General features: G+C 40.2%; 1 protein-coding gene across 8 annotated transcripts; it reads left to right on the forward strand.

Moving 5' to 3' along the window:
* The first annotated feature begins 239 nt into the window (after nt 1-239).
* Nucleotides 240-14,156, forward strand: LOC306863534 (myelin-associated glycoprotein-like). Of its 8 annotated transcripts, none has more exons than XM_079406928.1 (9): nt 240-338; nt 9,802-9,945; nt 10,073-10,177; nt 10,283-10,468; nt 10,945-11,262; nt 11,364-11,615; nt 11,698-11,791; nt 13,125-13,173; nt 13,621-14,156. In XM_079406928.1, exons 2-9 carry the CDS (start codon nt 9,858-9,860, stop codon nt 13,879-13,881), a joined length of 1,353 nt encoding a protein of 450 aa, XP_079263054.1. In that variant the 5' UTR covers nt 240-338; nt 9,802-9,857; the 3' UTR covers nt 13,882-14,156. The 8 variants fall into 8 exon arrangements, with proteins under 8 accessions (XP_079263054.1, XP_079263050.1, XP_079263051.1 ...); XM_079406929.1 differs by having other exon boundaries at nt 271-338; nt 9,822-9,945; XM_079406924.1 differs by having other exon boundaries at nt 10,073-10,468.
* Nucleotides 14,157-16,748: the final 2,592 nt, after the last annotated feature.

Genomic DNA, 16,748 nt, shown 5'->3' on the forward strand with positions numbered 1-16,748 from the left:
TGTAAGTTACAGTGTGACAGATGTTGCCAGCTATAGCTGACTGTAACATTAACAGTGTCTTATAAATTGAACACAATTAAGTTATGGGATATCTAATTAACAGATAGCGTAACATTATGCACATATCTTTTTCTTTGTAAAACATGATTGAAAACACAAAAGAAATAGAAAAAGGAAAAAAACTCTAGTGACGTCTGTGGTTCCTACAAATATCTTCCTGTGATGAAAGACATTACATTGGGGGTGAAGTGCAATGTCACAACGTGAAGCATGTTAAAAAAGGCAGTTGCAGCAAAGAGGAACATTTTAGGGACATCTACTTAAACTACTTTTCTGAGGTAAGAAATTTAATTCTTGCACTTTTCTTTCTCCCATTTTTTATTTTATTTTATATATATATATATATATATATAGGCTATAACTTGAAAACCAACCTGTTAATTGCAGTCTTTAAATAACAGAAAGTGAGAGCTGTGAGTTGTTTATGGCTGAGAGTTTGCAGCATTTTCTCAGCTTACTTTGAGTTCCTATGTGTTTTTCTGCAAATCAAGTCTCAGTTACAGTCATTTATCTCCATAAATGTTTTTGCCACAATGCGAAAATAATTTGGTACAACCTGTATTCATGTATGTTTTTTTTATGAATAGAAGTTTATTTAGTGAATGAAAATAATTGATGTCGCTCAGATGAATCGCTCTGGTCAGCCTGATGAGTTAAGTCATACATTTTTACAGTGGAATAGAAATAGGCAAACATGATCAATATAGCAGATGACTACAGTATCTGCATGAGTGTAACAGTGAAAATGTGGCTATTGAGTCTATCATAGTTTTAGTCTAGTTTTAGTCATTTGAGTCTTTTAGTCTAGTTTAGTCGACGAAAAGTCATTGCATTTTTGTCAACTTTTAGTCAAACTGCAGTTACCAACATTTATTTTGGTAGCTATTTTATATGTAGTATTTAAACAAAAACAGTCATCAATTCTTCTCTCTTTAGACCAAATCAATTAAGCTTAGTTATGAGAAATTTGAATCAAGGATTGAATTTGGAAAAACTGGAATAAATTTTCATTTTTTGATAGAAATATAAATTAAACTCATTTTTCAGATACAGTAGGTTTACTTAACAAGTATACATTTATTTAACATCTTTTGGTGGTTAACATTTATGACAGCTAATTAGGAATGCTGTCCATTTAAGACGGAAGGTATGCATGTAATAGCCTACTGACATACATTCAGTTTGTTTTCACCCACCTGTTTGAGCTCACTTAAACCATACGGACTGTATTTCCGTGAGATACTCTACATGAGAGACATTTGGACTGCTGTGTGTGTATTTGAGTGCTGAGAACTGATCGCGCGCTGTATGAGAACTGAAGAAGTGGAGCGCGCGCGAGAGAGAGCACTTCTATCAGTGCGTTTCCGCCTATCGCACCTTCACTGCCTTTAAGTTAATCGACAATGAATTGTGACTCCCGGGAAAAACGGGACGTCTGGTCACCCACTCCCTAACCCTTCGGTTGCTGAGGCCATTGTTTCAGATCGCTATAGTTCGCGTTTTGGTAGCCTATCCGTCCACTGCGGCTGCCATACTGAGACTAGATATGCAAACGCCCCTTATCCAATGACAGAGACGCACATTTTGAAAGACAAGTCAGTTAACTTAGCCTATAGGATGTATTTTGAATGTCCGGTAGTCCTCAAATAACATTTTAGTCCCGTCTCGTCTTGTTAACGAAGACGCGCATACATTTCGTCATAGTTTTTATCATCAGATATTAGTTTTAGCTCGTCAACGTCTCGTCTTAGTCACAGAAAAAAGGTTCGTTGACGAATATTTTTCGTCGTCGTCTTAGTCAACGAAATTAACACTGGTACGGTTGTTAAATGTCCGTGACCGATACACTCGTGGTCAGAATTGTTGGTACCCTTGGTAAATATGATCAAAGAAAGCTGTGAAAATAAATGTGCATTGTTATTCCTTTTGAACTTTTATTTTAAAAAAGCACAAAAATCGTCTCAGGTTATGTATGTAACCATGGTTCCCCGAAGGGAACGAGACGCTGCGTCGAAAACGCTATGGGAACGTCCTCCAGCGTGACCACGCTCTGAATCACATGTGTAATCTGTCCAATGGATGAGCGAGACATCACGGGCAGGTGACGTAATCGACCAGGAAGTTCGTGCGGTGGAACCGGTGTCAGCTTCTAGGAGTGAAGCAACTGCTCACAGGGATGCAGGAAGTATGGCCCCGAGACGCAGCGTCTCATTCCCTTCGGGGAACCATGGTTACATGCATAACCTGAGACGTTCCCCTCCAGGAACTTGAGCTGCGTCGAAAACACTATGGGAACAAGATGCCCACGCCGCCAGACTTTCAAATCCCTGCCTAGTATGGAACTAAGGCGAGAGAAAAGGGGCCACGAGTGGCTAAAGTGGGCAGGGCCTGCATCCCGAAGGCCAGCTCCTGAGAAGTGAGTCTTGATCCCCAGAAGAGGGGAAAGTGCAGAGGACTCGAGTCTATGGAATAGCATCCCCACCACATAGCATAAGTCCGCTGGCCGGAGGCCTCAGCCTCTGGAGGAAGCAAGTAACTAGGGGGTGTCACCCACTAACTGGCCACCGAGAGAGGTGTTGTAGGCCGGTAAAGCCACCACGTAGACCTTCAGGGTAGAGTGGGTTAACCCTGCGGAGGAACAGGCCTGTACAAACTCCAGAACTGTACCAATAGGGCAGTTGACTGGGTCGAGCTGGCAACCTCCGCACCATGAAGTGACACTTTCACTTCAGGGCATACAAGTTCCTCATGCTGTGGAGGAAACGTGTAACTAGTGGGTGTCTACACACTGACTGACAACCGAGAGGGGTGTGGTAGGCCGCAATGGCCGCCACATAAACTTTCTACAAGGAGTGCAAATGCAGACCTCTCTTGTGGTTGATATAAGAGACCACCGATGTGCTGTCAATGCTCACACCAACACATGGTGATCTTTTAAGTCTGGGAGGAAGTGTTTCAGTGCTCGAAACACAGCCAGCATCTCCGGCCAATTTATGTGCCACAGACCATTCATGACCACTCCCCAACCGGTGAGGGACGATTCCGTCGCTAGTGTTACACGGAGACAAGAACCAAGGTTTCCTCCACATGTCTAAGGCACGTATGCATCGCCTTGTGACCTTGATAGTGTGGAGCGGGTTTCCCCTCGTAGAAAACCCCTTGGTCTTGAGCCACCACTGTGGGGGTCAAATATTATCACGTTGAACGCAGTTGCGATCAGACCCAGCAGTCTCTGAAACTGCTTGACAGTGAGTGACTGGCCATCTTTCACCCTCTTGACTGCCGTGAGGATCGACTCGATACGAGCAGGGGACAGACGTGCCTGCATCGCGGTCGAATCCCACAGCAAACCTAGATAAGTGGTTCTCTGTAATGGAGAAAGCACACTTTTCTTGGCGTTTAGTTTTAACCCCAGCTCTTTCATGTGGGCGAGAACGTCATCTCGATGTTGAGCCGCCATCTGCTCTGATTGAGCTAAAATCAGGTCGTCAATGTAATTCAGTATGCAGATGCCCTGGAACCACAGCGTAGCCAGCGCAACATCCACACACTTCATGAAATATCGGCTCTAAAGACCCCCGAAGGGACGGCGAGCCTCTCAGTTCCGCTACATTTCCAGTGCGGAAATAACTGATTTTCCTCCCTGCAATCGCAAAATAAAGTCCGCGTGTGGTCTGAAATTATGTACTTATATCGGCCTAATGCACGGTGAGGAGGAGAGTTTGAGTGGCAAAAGACTCTCCAAGGACCACAGCTGGAGAATTGCAGAAAATAGTTGAGTCTCAGGGTCAGAAAACCTTTAAAAAATTATCATACAGCACCTACATCACCACATGTTGTTTGGGAGGGTTTCAAGAAAAAAATAAAGAAAAGAAAATGCTTTCACTAAAAAACTATCTCCAGCATATTCAGTTATCAGACACAACTGGAGCTTCAAATGGGACTGGCTTTTATGGGCAGATGAAAATTTGCCTTTTAATAGCAAACACTTAAGATGGGTTTGGTGAACACAGGGATAAAAAGTACCCTATGTGTACAATGAAATATACTGCTGTATGTATTTTTAATGTTGTGGGCCTATATTTCTACTGGAGGTCCTGGACATCTTGTTTAGACACATGTGTAACCCGAGGACTTTTCCCGAATGCAGGGATGACCACAAAAAAAAAAAAAACTAATACTTAAACTAATAACACGCACATAAATTTTTTAATACAAATCAATTTATAACAATTAATATAAATCAAAATACATCAGAAAGCAAACAAAATTCATTCCCTCTCCAAAAAAGATGATATTAATGGCCAGCCAACCCTTTATAAACTCCGATACACTTACAGCTTTTCCACACAAAGTAATTACACCCTCCACTTTCTATACATGTAAAACACCTCACTCAAAATAACCACACTCCAAATCAACCATTAATTTCACTGCAAACATAACCCTCATGCAAATGAATACTTGAGGTGTTTAAAGCATCACATGTATAAAAGACTACAAAGGTTGGCTGGTAACACGAGGCTGGTAACACGAGGCTGGGAAGTGATATAACAAAACAAACAAACAAACGAACGAAAAAAAAAACACTCAGCTGGCCAGTCTGATTCACAACATTCATCACATCTTAATTGCGCTGGAGGCATACAGCGCACACATGTCGAGACCAGCTAGCTGAGAAAAATGTAACGTAACAAACACTGGAGGAACAGCGATCAACTACACCTGCAAAGCAGCAAGCAATCCTAAACTATTTTCCACAGGTATTCCAGATCAAGGAAGAATGAGCGTGACCGTCGACCAACAAAGCCACGATGTTTACATCTACCTGCTCACCCAGACCACATACATAATTAGACACGGAGGTACTACCAGACAGCACGATGTTTACATCTGCTAACCCAGACCATGTTCGTGCACAGCCAAACAAGGACGTGCCACCCGACAGCACGCGTCCACACAACAGATCGGACCCCGTCTGCAGGCCTACTTTCAAATGCCTGCTTAAAAGATGTACACTACCTGCATAGCCACACCCCCCATTATTAGCCACGACCCCGGCTACATTCTTCCCCCCCAGGAATTCAACGGCGACCCGCCGATGCACACATGCACAAGAAATTACCCCCGAGAACAGCACCTCAATTTCCAGGTTTACAACGCCTCTACTGATGCAACTAGCGTCCTAGGCAGTCTATATGGATTTGAGTGCTGACCCGCTGTAGTTCTTCTAGAACGCCTCAGCTCTACAGGCTGAGTCTCTGATACAGCGGAACTATCCAAAGCACCATCCTCAACCGGCACTTCACAATCCCCTGGCAATAAAACACAGGAGGCCAAATCATTATCTGAATCAGTATCAGACCCACTGCTGGAACTAACTGCTTCATCAGATGCAATAGGATCTACATCACTTAATACCGGGTCAATCAATGCCTTACGCATTTCCATCCGATGCACCTGCTTCACCGGCCCTGCCTGAGACACAGGAGCAACAGAGTACACCGCACCCTGCTCCCCGGGTTCACGGACCACCTTATACAAACATGAATCATACACATCCTGAATTTTATTTCGTCCACGAGGATGGTTTTTAAGATAAACCAGCTCACCCTTTCTAAAACCCTGATCATTTATCCTACCCTCATAGCGTCTGTTATGGCGAGCAACCTTTTCTCTCAGCCTCTCCTGAACCTCACCATATGCTGCCTGAAGCCTACCTTGATGTTCAACAATCCACTGTTCAGGCGTCTCCACAGTCTCTTCCAACTGATTATTTAACAAAAAATCAACAGGTAATTTAGGTTCGCATCCAAACATTAGGAAATATGGGCTCATACCAGTAGAACAGTGCGCGGTGGTGTTATAAGCGTAGACAAGCTGTGGCAGATGTTGAGGCCACCACTGTTTTTTTTCTGGTGGCAAAGTCCGCAACAGGTCATGGAGAGTTCGGTTAAAACGTTCGCACTGCCCATTACCCTGTGGATGGTAAGAAGTAGTGCGACTCTTCTGTATACCATAAATCTTACATAATTGACCAATTAGGTTACTCTCAAAATTTTGCAACAATTTTTCCAAACACTCCAATTTCATGGAGCTGTAATTTTCCATATTTCGCTCTGTCCTCCGCAGACCCCTACTAGCATACGCAATAGGACGACGCTTCCCACCCTGCTTTTGGGACAAAATTGCCCCCAAACCTTGATGGCTTGCATCTATCTCCACCACAAAAGGCTTGTGGAAATCTGCATATGCAAGCACAGGTGCTGTAATCAGCTTTGTTTTTAATGCTTGAAAACTATTTTCACACTCTGCATTGCACACAGACACTAAAGGCAGCCGTGGAGTCTTACCCTTCCTTACAGAGCCACCCAGTTTTGTCACTAGTTCATGAAGAGGCTTAGCCAGCTTTGCAAATCCCTCAATAAACCGGCGATAATAGCTGGCAAAACCTAAAAATGAACGAAGCTCTGCCAAATGCACTGGGCGACTCCATTCTTTTACTGCTACCACTTTATCAGGGTCAGTGGCAACCCCCTGCTCGGATACCAAATGCCCTAAATACTTTACTTGCTTCTGGAAAAAACTGCATTTGCTCAACTTGATCTTAAGACCTTCCTGTTGCAGTCGTTTAAAGACCTCCTCCAACCTTAACAAGTGTTCCTGTACGGAAGAGGAAAACACAATTATATCATCCAAATACAAAAGCAAAGAAGAGAACCGCTCATCCCCAAACAACCGTTCCATGAGTCTTTGGAATGTTCCTGGTGCATTACAGAGCCCAAAGGGCATACGATTGAATTCAAACAACCCAAATGGAGTACAGAAAGCTGTCTTCGCCTTATCCGCCTCAGCTACCTCAACCTGATTGTACCCACTTACTAAATCTAAGGTGGAAAACCACCTTGCACCAGTCAGAGCATCCAAAGACTCCTCAATTCGCGGGAGTGGATAAGCGTCCTTTCTTGTCCTTGCATTTAATTGACGATAGTCAACACACATCCTAATTGTTCCATCCTTCTTCTGCACCAGGACAATTGGGGAGGAATAAGGACTACTACTCTCCCTAATCACCTTACTATCTAGAAGCTGTTGAATATGAGACCTTACGGACTCATACTGAGAAGGAGGAATTCGTCTATATGGTTGTCGAACAGGTTTCTCATCCACTAGAGGAATCTCATGTTTAATCAAAGCTGTACATCCTATATCACCCTCAGCAGTAGAAAAAACAACTTGATAACTGCCAAGTAACTGCTTTGCCTGTTCCATTTCCTGTTTAGAAAGTCCGTCAAAAGAAGGAAGGTCAATATTACAACTAGACAACGGCTCCGCTACATAGGCAGAGACTTGAGCACTATAAACATTTTCAGGACAAATTTGTAACTTGGGTCTGGGGGCACTTACCATTTTCACTACTTGAACAGTACCTATAATACGACGGGGTGCCACCCATACCTCAGTACTCCCTACATTAACAACAGGTGCATACACTAACCCCCTCTCTGCATGCACCAAAGAGGGAGACAGCAGCAAACCCTCTGGAAGGGTATTTTCCTCTGGCCCCAGTGGTTCTAACAGAAACTCTATCACTGCACCTGAAACTTGAGGACAAGTAACAGGAACCATAGTTTTGCTTCTGGAAAAAACTGCATTTGCTCAACTTGATCTTAAGACCTTCCTGTTGCAGTCGTTTAAAGACCTCCTCCAACCTTAACAAGTGTTCCTGTACGGAAGAGGAAAACACAATTATATCATCCAAATACAAAAGTGTATTTGTACATGGTGTGTAAGTGTACATGGTACCTGCAGCAACACGAACGGGAGTCTTACCCTGCACTCTCACCTTAAATGCAGAAGAAGAATTTGAAACCGCTTCAATTTTTTGACAACAGCGGAGTGCCTGTTTCCATGCTGGGGCAGCTGATTGTATTCTGGGAATCTGAAAAAGCTCAACACCATGTTCATTAAATAAGCTGACATAACACTCTCGAATGATATTCATACCCAAAACAGCTGGAATCTTCTCCTTCTGAGTATACATAGTAGGAGAACAAGAATCATTCACAATCAAAACCCCTTTACTAGGTAGTGTGATCCCAAATAAACTAACATCAAGTTCTACATACCCCACACATGGAATATCCATCCCATTTGCTGCTTTCAATGCCAACCAGGCACAGTCACGAAGACCACCTTTATTGAAATCAGAAAAACAACGATTGAAATAACTCTCGGTTAAAGTGGTAACCATAGAGCCTGTATCTAATAAACACAAAACATCAACAGTTCCCATCTTAACAGTCAATGTTGGACAAGACCTTACCAAACTAGAAAAGCCTTGAGAATGAACTTTTGAGCCTAATGTCCCCATCTCCAGTGTGTGGCTCTGCACCCTGGAGGACTCTAGTTTTCCGTCATTGAGACTGACTCAACGACGGCCCCACCACTAGAACCAACTGCAGGCGGGGACCTAGTTTGCAAATTGGTAGTACAATATCTCGCTATATGACCAGCTTGATTACATTTCATACATATGGGTTTACCATCAGGTGCTCTGCGAAATCTACTTTTGGGAACTCTATTAGCATTACCCACAACCCCTTCTGGAGTACTCAAAGTTTTAAGAATCAAATCCAATTGTGCTTGTTGTCTTAGGACCATATCTTTCAATTCTGCAAATTCAGAACTAACAACCCGATTCTCTTCACATGTGGAAACAACTTGAGTTTCGAATGAGTGATGGACTACTTTACTTGATCGATTTCTTGGAGGCTGCCCCTCCTCCACCCAACGCATTGCCTCTTTGCGTAGGTCCAGGAGGGTCAAAGATGAATTCTGCCTCACCAACCTCTTTAGTTCCCTTCGAAGAGTATGGTCCTGAACATTCTCACAAAATTGATCTCGCAGAACCACCTGATGGTCAGATACAACATTAGGATTAGCTTTTCGTACCTTATCCATAAGATTCATCAATGCATGAGAAAATTCTTGTAAAGATTCCCCCTCCTTCTGTTTTCTATCAAAAAACTGATGTTGCAAAATCACATAAGAAGAAGAGGAGCAATACAATTCACGCAAAACACTCTTTGACTTCCCCAGGCCTAAACTTAATTTCAGTCCGAGCCTCCCCCTCTAGATGATCATAAACAAACATGGCTTTATCTACCTCAGACATGTGTCTCCCCCTAGTACAGCTTTCCACCTCCTCAATCCAGTCCTCCAAAGAAGGAGAACCAGAGGACACTTTACCAGAGAATTTGGAACATTTTCTCTCTCTAGGCAAATATATTGCCTGTTCACGCCATCATGGATTCTATCAAATACCAACAGATAAGAAATCAAAAAGTGACTGACTGTTGGAAATCTTATAATGGGCCATGTTTGGATCTTCCAACCAGACAATAATTCAAAAACAAATCTTAAAATCAACACAAAAATTTGTCACTAAGCACAAAACTCCTATACTATTTTGGCAAATGGAGGTTTCAAAAAGTATAGAATAAAAGGGTACCGTTAATTGTGTCCAATGTGCATTAGAGAAAAACATTTATTTCATAATCATATTTCCCCCCATTTTAAATTATTATTATCCAATAAAATGTTAGATTTTTGTGATTTTTTTAAAAAATAGATCAAAAGGATTAACAATGCAGATTTATTTCCACAGCCTTCTTTGATCATATTTACCAAGGGTACCAACAATTCTGACCACGTCTGTATGTATTTTGTGTTGTATAGTAATAAAGTGTACTCTGAAGGTGTTTTGGATTCTTTCGTTGCTATTGTAAAGTCCAATGTCATCCTCTCTACGAACCCTGATGGCAGGAAACCAGATCACTTCCTTTATTTTCATCAGCTCTGTGTTGGTACATACTCACTCAGGTTGGTCAATCTTTGTCATCATTATGAATAAGGATGAGTATGATTATAATGTGTATTCATAGGAATTAAAAACCAAATGCTCATTTCTTCATGTCTCTAGCATGGCTAATGTGTTTTTATGCTCCAGCTGATGATATCTACTCTGCTGTGATGCCTCAGACAGTAACAGCTCTGACAGGCTCTTGTGTGCAGATTCCTTGCACATTCAACATCTCTAATTTTGAGGACAGACGTAAGAATGCAACATCTATTTATGGGATCTGGCTGAAAAACAAATCACAGTTTGTAGACAAAGACAGTTTTATAGCTTTTAACAGCAGTAAAAACATCATTAAAGGATTCAGTGACATAGAGATGGCTGGAGATCTCAGTAAGAGGAACTGCACAACTGTCTTCTACAACATCATGAAGAATCATTCAGACCTTTATTACTTCAGACTGGAAATGGTTCCAAATGTGTTCAAAGCAACATTTAACCCCAGTACAGATGTTTCAAGCAAGACTGTGCAGATCAATGTCACAGGTAAATGTCATCCCAGACCATCCACACACCAAAGTACAAAGATTAATTTGTCCAACTTTAAAAAGAAATGAAAATATTAATTACATGTTGATTATATTGATACTAAGTTTTACACTATATATATATATATATATATATATATATATATATATATATATATTATATATATATGTCAACAAACTGCATTTTTAAAAAATACCGTAACATTATAAAACTGTATCTTCTGTGTTGAGGGGTTGCATTTTATGCATGTAGTAGCTGACACATAGTAATATAAAAGATAAAATATAAAAAAAGATACAAAATATATAAGAAAAAAGATAAAAAATTCAAATATTGGCAGCGGTGATTTTACCTTGTGAAACAATCGAAGTGCAAATGTGCTAAACCTCACCCTAAGTGTGAAAACCTGACCTTCTAACATGACTAGCATTGTACGTTTTCCGTAATGCTGTCTGCCATCATTTACCCTGTAGATTCACCACAACTTCCTAAACTGAAACCCAGTGAGCTACAGTATGTGATGGAGAACGCTACAGTCAATCTGAGCTGCTCTGCTGAAGCCCCCTGCCCTAAACAACCTCCTACAATATCCTGGTCTAACATCTCTGAATCTGCCCACATTACAACACAGTTACAGGAGAAACCTGATAAAACCCAGTCAGTGATTTCATACATGACCTTCAAAGCTTCATACAAAGATCACAGGAAGAACATCACCTGCACTGCTACATATCCAAGAAATACACCTGATGCTTCAACTGTGGAGAGCACTGTGATGCTACGAGTCCTGTGTAAGAGATCTGGAGTAGTTTTATGTTTCTCATGATCCTTTATTTGATGAAATGAAAAGGTATCAATTGTTACCCCGTATGTGCTTGTGTTTTTCTTAAAGTTCCACCAAAAGAAACTCACATCATCATTACTCCATCTGTTGGCACTAATGTGACTTTGACCTGCAAAAGCCACGCCAGTCCATCAAATGACTTGAACTACACCTGGTATAAACGTGGAGAGGAGACGCCTATAGCTTGGGGAAAGATGATTAATTTAACCAAAACTCAGAATCAAACAGGATCATACTTTTGCATTGCACAAAATAAACATGGAAAACAGTCATCAGAAGAGACCCAGCACATAGATGAAGGTAAATAAAGCACTGTTTTTGTATTTTTATGTGCAGATGTATCATGGATTCATGAATTTTAACTTTTGCTTTTGTAATTTAGGACCGAGTGGATTCTCTCATCTGGTGATATATGGTTATACAGGAGGACTTTTCGCTTTTGTTCTGTTGTCTGCAGTATTTTTCTACTATATGAGGTAAATACACACTCACTGGCCACTTTATTAGGTACACCTTGCTAGTACCGGGTTGGACCCCCTTTTGCTTTCAGAACTGCCTTAATTCTTCGTGGCATAGATTCAACAAGGTGTTGGAAACATTCCTCTGAGATTTTGGTCCATATTGACATGATAGCATCACGCAGTTGCTGCAGATTTGTCGGCTGCACATCCATGATGCAAATCTCCCGTTCCACCACATCCCAAAGGTGCTCTATTGGATTGAGATCTGGTGACTGTGGAGGCCATTTGAGTAAAGTGAACGCATTGTCATGTTCAAGAAACCAGTCTGAGATGATTTGAGCTTAGTGACATGGTGCATTATCCTGCTGGCCTGGAAGTAGCCATCAGAAGACGGGTACACTGTAGTCATAAAGGGATGGACATGGTCAGCAACAATACTCAGGTAGGCTGTGGCGTTTAAACGATGCTCAGTTGGTACTAAGGGGCCCAAAGTGTGCCAAGAAAATATCCTCCACACCATTACACCACCACCACCAGCCTGAACCGTTGAGACAAGGCAGGATGGATCCATGCTTTCATGTTCTTTACGCCAAATTCTGACCCTACCATCTGAATGTTGCAGCAGAAATCAAGACTCTTCAGACCAGGCAACGTTTTTCCAGTCTTCTATTGTTCAATTTTGGTGAGCCTGTGCGAATTGTAGCCTCCGTTTCCTGTTCTTAACTGACAGGAGCAGCACCCGGTGTGGTCTTCTGCTGCTGTAGCCCATCTGCTTCAGGGTTTGATGTGTTGTGCGTTCAGAGATGGTATTCTGTATACCTTGGTTGTAACAAGTGGTTATTTGAGTTACTATTATCTCTAACCAGTCTGCCCATTCTCCTCTGACCTCTGACATCGACAAGGCATTTTCGTCCACACAACTGCCGCTCACTGGATATTTTCTCTTTTTCGGACCATTCTCTGTAAACCCTAGAGATGGTTGTGCGTGAAAATCCCAGTAGATCAGCAGTTTTTGAAATACTCAGACCAGTCCGTCTGGCACCAACAACCATTCCACGTTCAAAGTCACTTAAATCCCCTTTCTTCCCCATTCTGATGCTCGGTTTGAACTTCAGCAATTTGTCTTCACCACATCTAGATGCCTAAATGCATTTAGTTATTGCCATGTGTTTGGCTGAATAGCAATTTACCAAGCAACTGAACAGGTGTACCAAAGTGGTAGAGTGTATAATAAAAGGAATGTAGCTCATGTCTGTTATGTTGTATTTGTTAACTGCGTATGTATATAATTTATGAATGATTTTTCTTTTTAATTTACTTTTTAAGTATATTTCTTTCTTTTTTGCAGCAGCAGAACAACGGCTTCAAGACAGGCCCATGTTATAGGATGTGATCAGGTACAAAGTTCAATACACAAGGTGTTAACATTGAGTAACTTAAATTTTAAGTTAAAAAATTGCCAGTTGTTTTGTCCACAACAACAAAAATTGTTCCAAATAAAGTCACAGCAGTACTGACTGTTGCACGCCTGTGTTCCTGATTCCTGAATGAATCAGTGTTTTTGAACCATTCAGCTGAGTGAATGTTTCAGTGACATAATCATTAAAAAAATACAAATTGTTCCTGCATGGATCTGTGTATATGAACAAATCGACTGAGAAAAGACAGCAACTGTCATACTGAACATTGTTGTAAATTGTTTGTATAAAAGTAAATAGTTTTCAGCTAATCTTCTAAAGACTAATTCAGTTCACTCACTGTATGATCTCCTTAAACAACGCTTCTTTTACAGCAGAAAGAAAGTGATTCAAACAGTAATTTTAAAAAACAATTCTCCCTCTCAGGCTGAGGATAAAAACAGAAACACGATGGCTATCTATGCTAACAATGCCTCTGTGATCAGCAAGAACGGTGAGAAGAAAGAAACTGGTGATCTCCACTATGGTGAAATTGACTTCTCCAAACTCCAGACGGACAAGACAAGGGAACACTCAAACAATGGCCAAGACACCGAGTATGCTGAGATTCAAGTGACAGAGAGAAAGAGACAAATCAAGGGTGCTCAGCAAATGGACAAACTTTATGCTCAAGTGCAGAAAAAGTGATTTTTCCTCATGTTAAATCTTGCTCTTGCGCCTGTGCCTCTTGTCAGCCATAGTCATCAGTTTTCAGAAATCCCACAATAACATTTTCTTTTGACTGGTGTAACATTGTCTAAATAATGAAATAATAATCTATACTCCAGCAGCAAGGAATATAACTAGAATAATATGAAATGCTCTTATAGTGCTCTTAAATATATTGATAGTCTACATGATGGTTACTTGATATAAGATGATTTAAGATGTAAATATATCTGTAAATATAATATTAAAGGGATCCCATTGTTGTTGTTTTTTTGTTTTTGTTTTTTACATTTTCAACTTTCTTTAGTGTTTAATGTACATGAAAAAGATCTGCAAAGTTAAACAAACAAATACATAAATAAAGCAGAGACAAGGTCTTGTAGTGCCAGTAGTAGTCAGTAGTGTGTTGTCCAAGAGACGCTGTTTCACAGATCTAATACTAATACATGTTCACAGGCATAACCGACTTTGTTTAAAGGATTAGTTCACTTCCAGAATAAAAATTCATTTTACTCACCCTCCACTTGTTACAAATCTGTATGAGTTTCTTTCTTCTGTTGAACACAAAAGGAAGATATTTTGAAAAATGTTGGCATTCGAATAGTTGATGAGCAGAAGAATAGTTTTTTCTACAATGGAAGTCAATGGTGCTCATCAACTGTTCGAATGCCAACATTTTTCTAAATATCTTCCTTTGTATTTAACAGAAGAGAGAAAATACAGATTTGGAAAAAGTGGAGGGTGAGTAAATGATGAAAGAATATTCGTTCTGGAAGTGAACCACCTCATTTAAATCTAATTTAAATTGCAATTTTTCACACACAATAACAGAAAATTCTTCTTGACACAGAAATCAATACTGTAGTCAGCACTTTAATTTTGAACTAAATAGAGCTTCAAAATAATAAAGTAATAAAGAAGAACAGATACACATTACACACAGTAACTCTTCAGGATAAAGAGCAGTATTTTTTTCTTTTAGCATTATTAATCTTATTAATTATTATTAATGTATTTCTAGACTGATCTAATAGGCCATAGTCTCAGTAAACCACTAGTTTAGATGTTTTATACTGCATGTATACTCGTAAGTTTTCTTTAAGTGAACTTTACATCATACTTTAAGTATACTATGCCCCTATTTATTAATTTGTATATATTTTGTTATATGAATATGTGAACATATAAAACAAAATCTAAATGCTGAAATCTAAAATGGCAATATCAGTCATTGGTTCTTGTGTGTATTGTGACCAAATATCATAATTAAGTCGTTCGAATTGGATTGGAGTGCTGGTTTCATTTAATTAATTTGAAAAGAACTATTTTCAAAATACTCAAACTCTACTGAGTGAGTGAAACTGTTCATCATTCAAAGAGATTTTGACACGTTATCATTTGTTCTCATAATTTTTTATTTTTTCTAAGCATTAAAGTGTGTTTTGTGTTCAGCAAAAGTGAGTAGTATTTGGAATTACATTTTGAGTGAACTATTCCTTTAATTTTTATTTTATTTTAGGCTGACTCGCGAAAACCGGTCTAGTTTAAACTGAAAGGACTGAAACGACTGTTTTCTCAGAGATAAGCAGATGAAATATCAAATGTGTTTAAAAATAACACGGAGCGTAATGAAAGTTCCTAGTCTGTTTTATTTTAGGTTCATCAGGCTATCTAGGCTATACTGTTTGTTCTCCTTATAAGATTGCTATTTTATACTTTATACCAGGGGTCACCAGACGGTCCTGGAGGGCCGGTGTCCTGCAGAGTTAAGCTCCAACCCTAATTAAACACACCTGAAGCAGCTAATCAAGCTCAGACTAATCAAAAAGAGAGTCTTCATGGTGTCTGTGGTATGCTTGAAACTTCCAGGCAGGTGTGTTGAGGCAAATTGGAGCTAAACTCTGCCCTCCAGGATCAAGTTTGGTGACCCCTACTTTATACAGTAAGGTAAATAATACATAAATAAACAAATGCATAAATGTTAATGCTGTGTTGAAGTTAATATTAAGTACATTAGACACAATATTGTCAATATTTGCTCTATTTCGCCAACCATTGCGTTCATATTGGTGTTTCCTTCCTGAATGATTAATCACTTTTGTAAAAAAATCTCAAAAAATTAGAATATCGTGAAAAACTGCATTTTTTGGTAACTTATTTCAAAAAGTGAAACTTTCATATATATTTTACATTCATTACATGTAAAGTAAGACATTTCAAAAGTTTTTTTGTTTTAATTTTGATGATTAGAGCTTACAGCTCATGAAAGTCCAAATCCAGTATCTCAAAATATTCTAATATTTCCTAAAATCAATCAAAAAAAGGATTTGCAAAGCAGAAAAGTTCAAGTTCATTTATGCACTCAATACTTTGTCAGGGCTCCTTTAGCACAAACTCCAGCATCAGTGAGGAATGGCATGGAAGCGATCAGCCTGTGGCTCTGCTGAGGCACTACTGAGCCTTCAGCTCGTCTGTATTGTTGGATCGACTGCTTCTCGTCTTTCTCTTGAAAATATCCCATAGATTCCATATGGGGATAAAGTCAGGCATGTTGGCTGGCCAATCAAGCACAGTGATATCATGGTCCGCAAACCACTTGGAAGTGGTTTTGGCGCTGTGGGCAGGTGCTAAAGTCCTGCTGGAAAAGCAAATCAGCATCTCCATAAAGCCTGTCAGCAGATGGAAGCATAAAGTGCTCCAAAATCTCCTGGTAGACGGCTGCATTGACTCTGGACTTGATAAAACACAGTGGACCAACACCAACAGACGTCACAGCACCCCAAATCATCACTGACTGTGGAAACTTCAAACTGGACTTCAAGCAGCTTGGGTTCTGTGCCTCTCCA

The sequence above is a fragment of the Barbus barbus genome (genome assembly GCF_936440315.1).
Source record: "Barbus barbus genome assembly, chromosome: 44".
Taxonomy (NCBI): domain Eukaryota; kingdom Metazoa; phylum Chordata; class Actinopteri; order Cypriniformes; family Cyprinidae; genus Barbus; species Barbus barbus.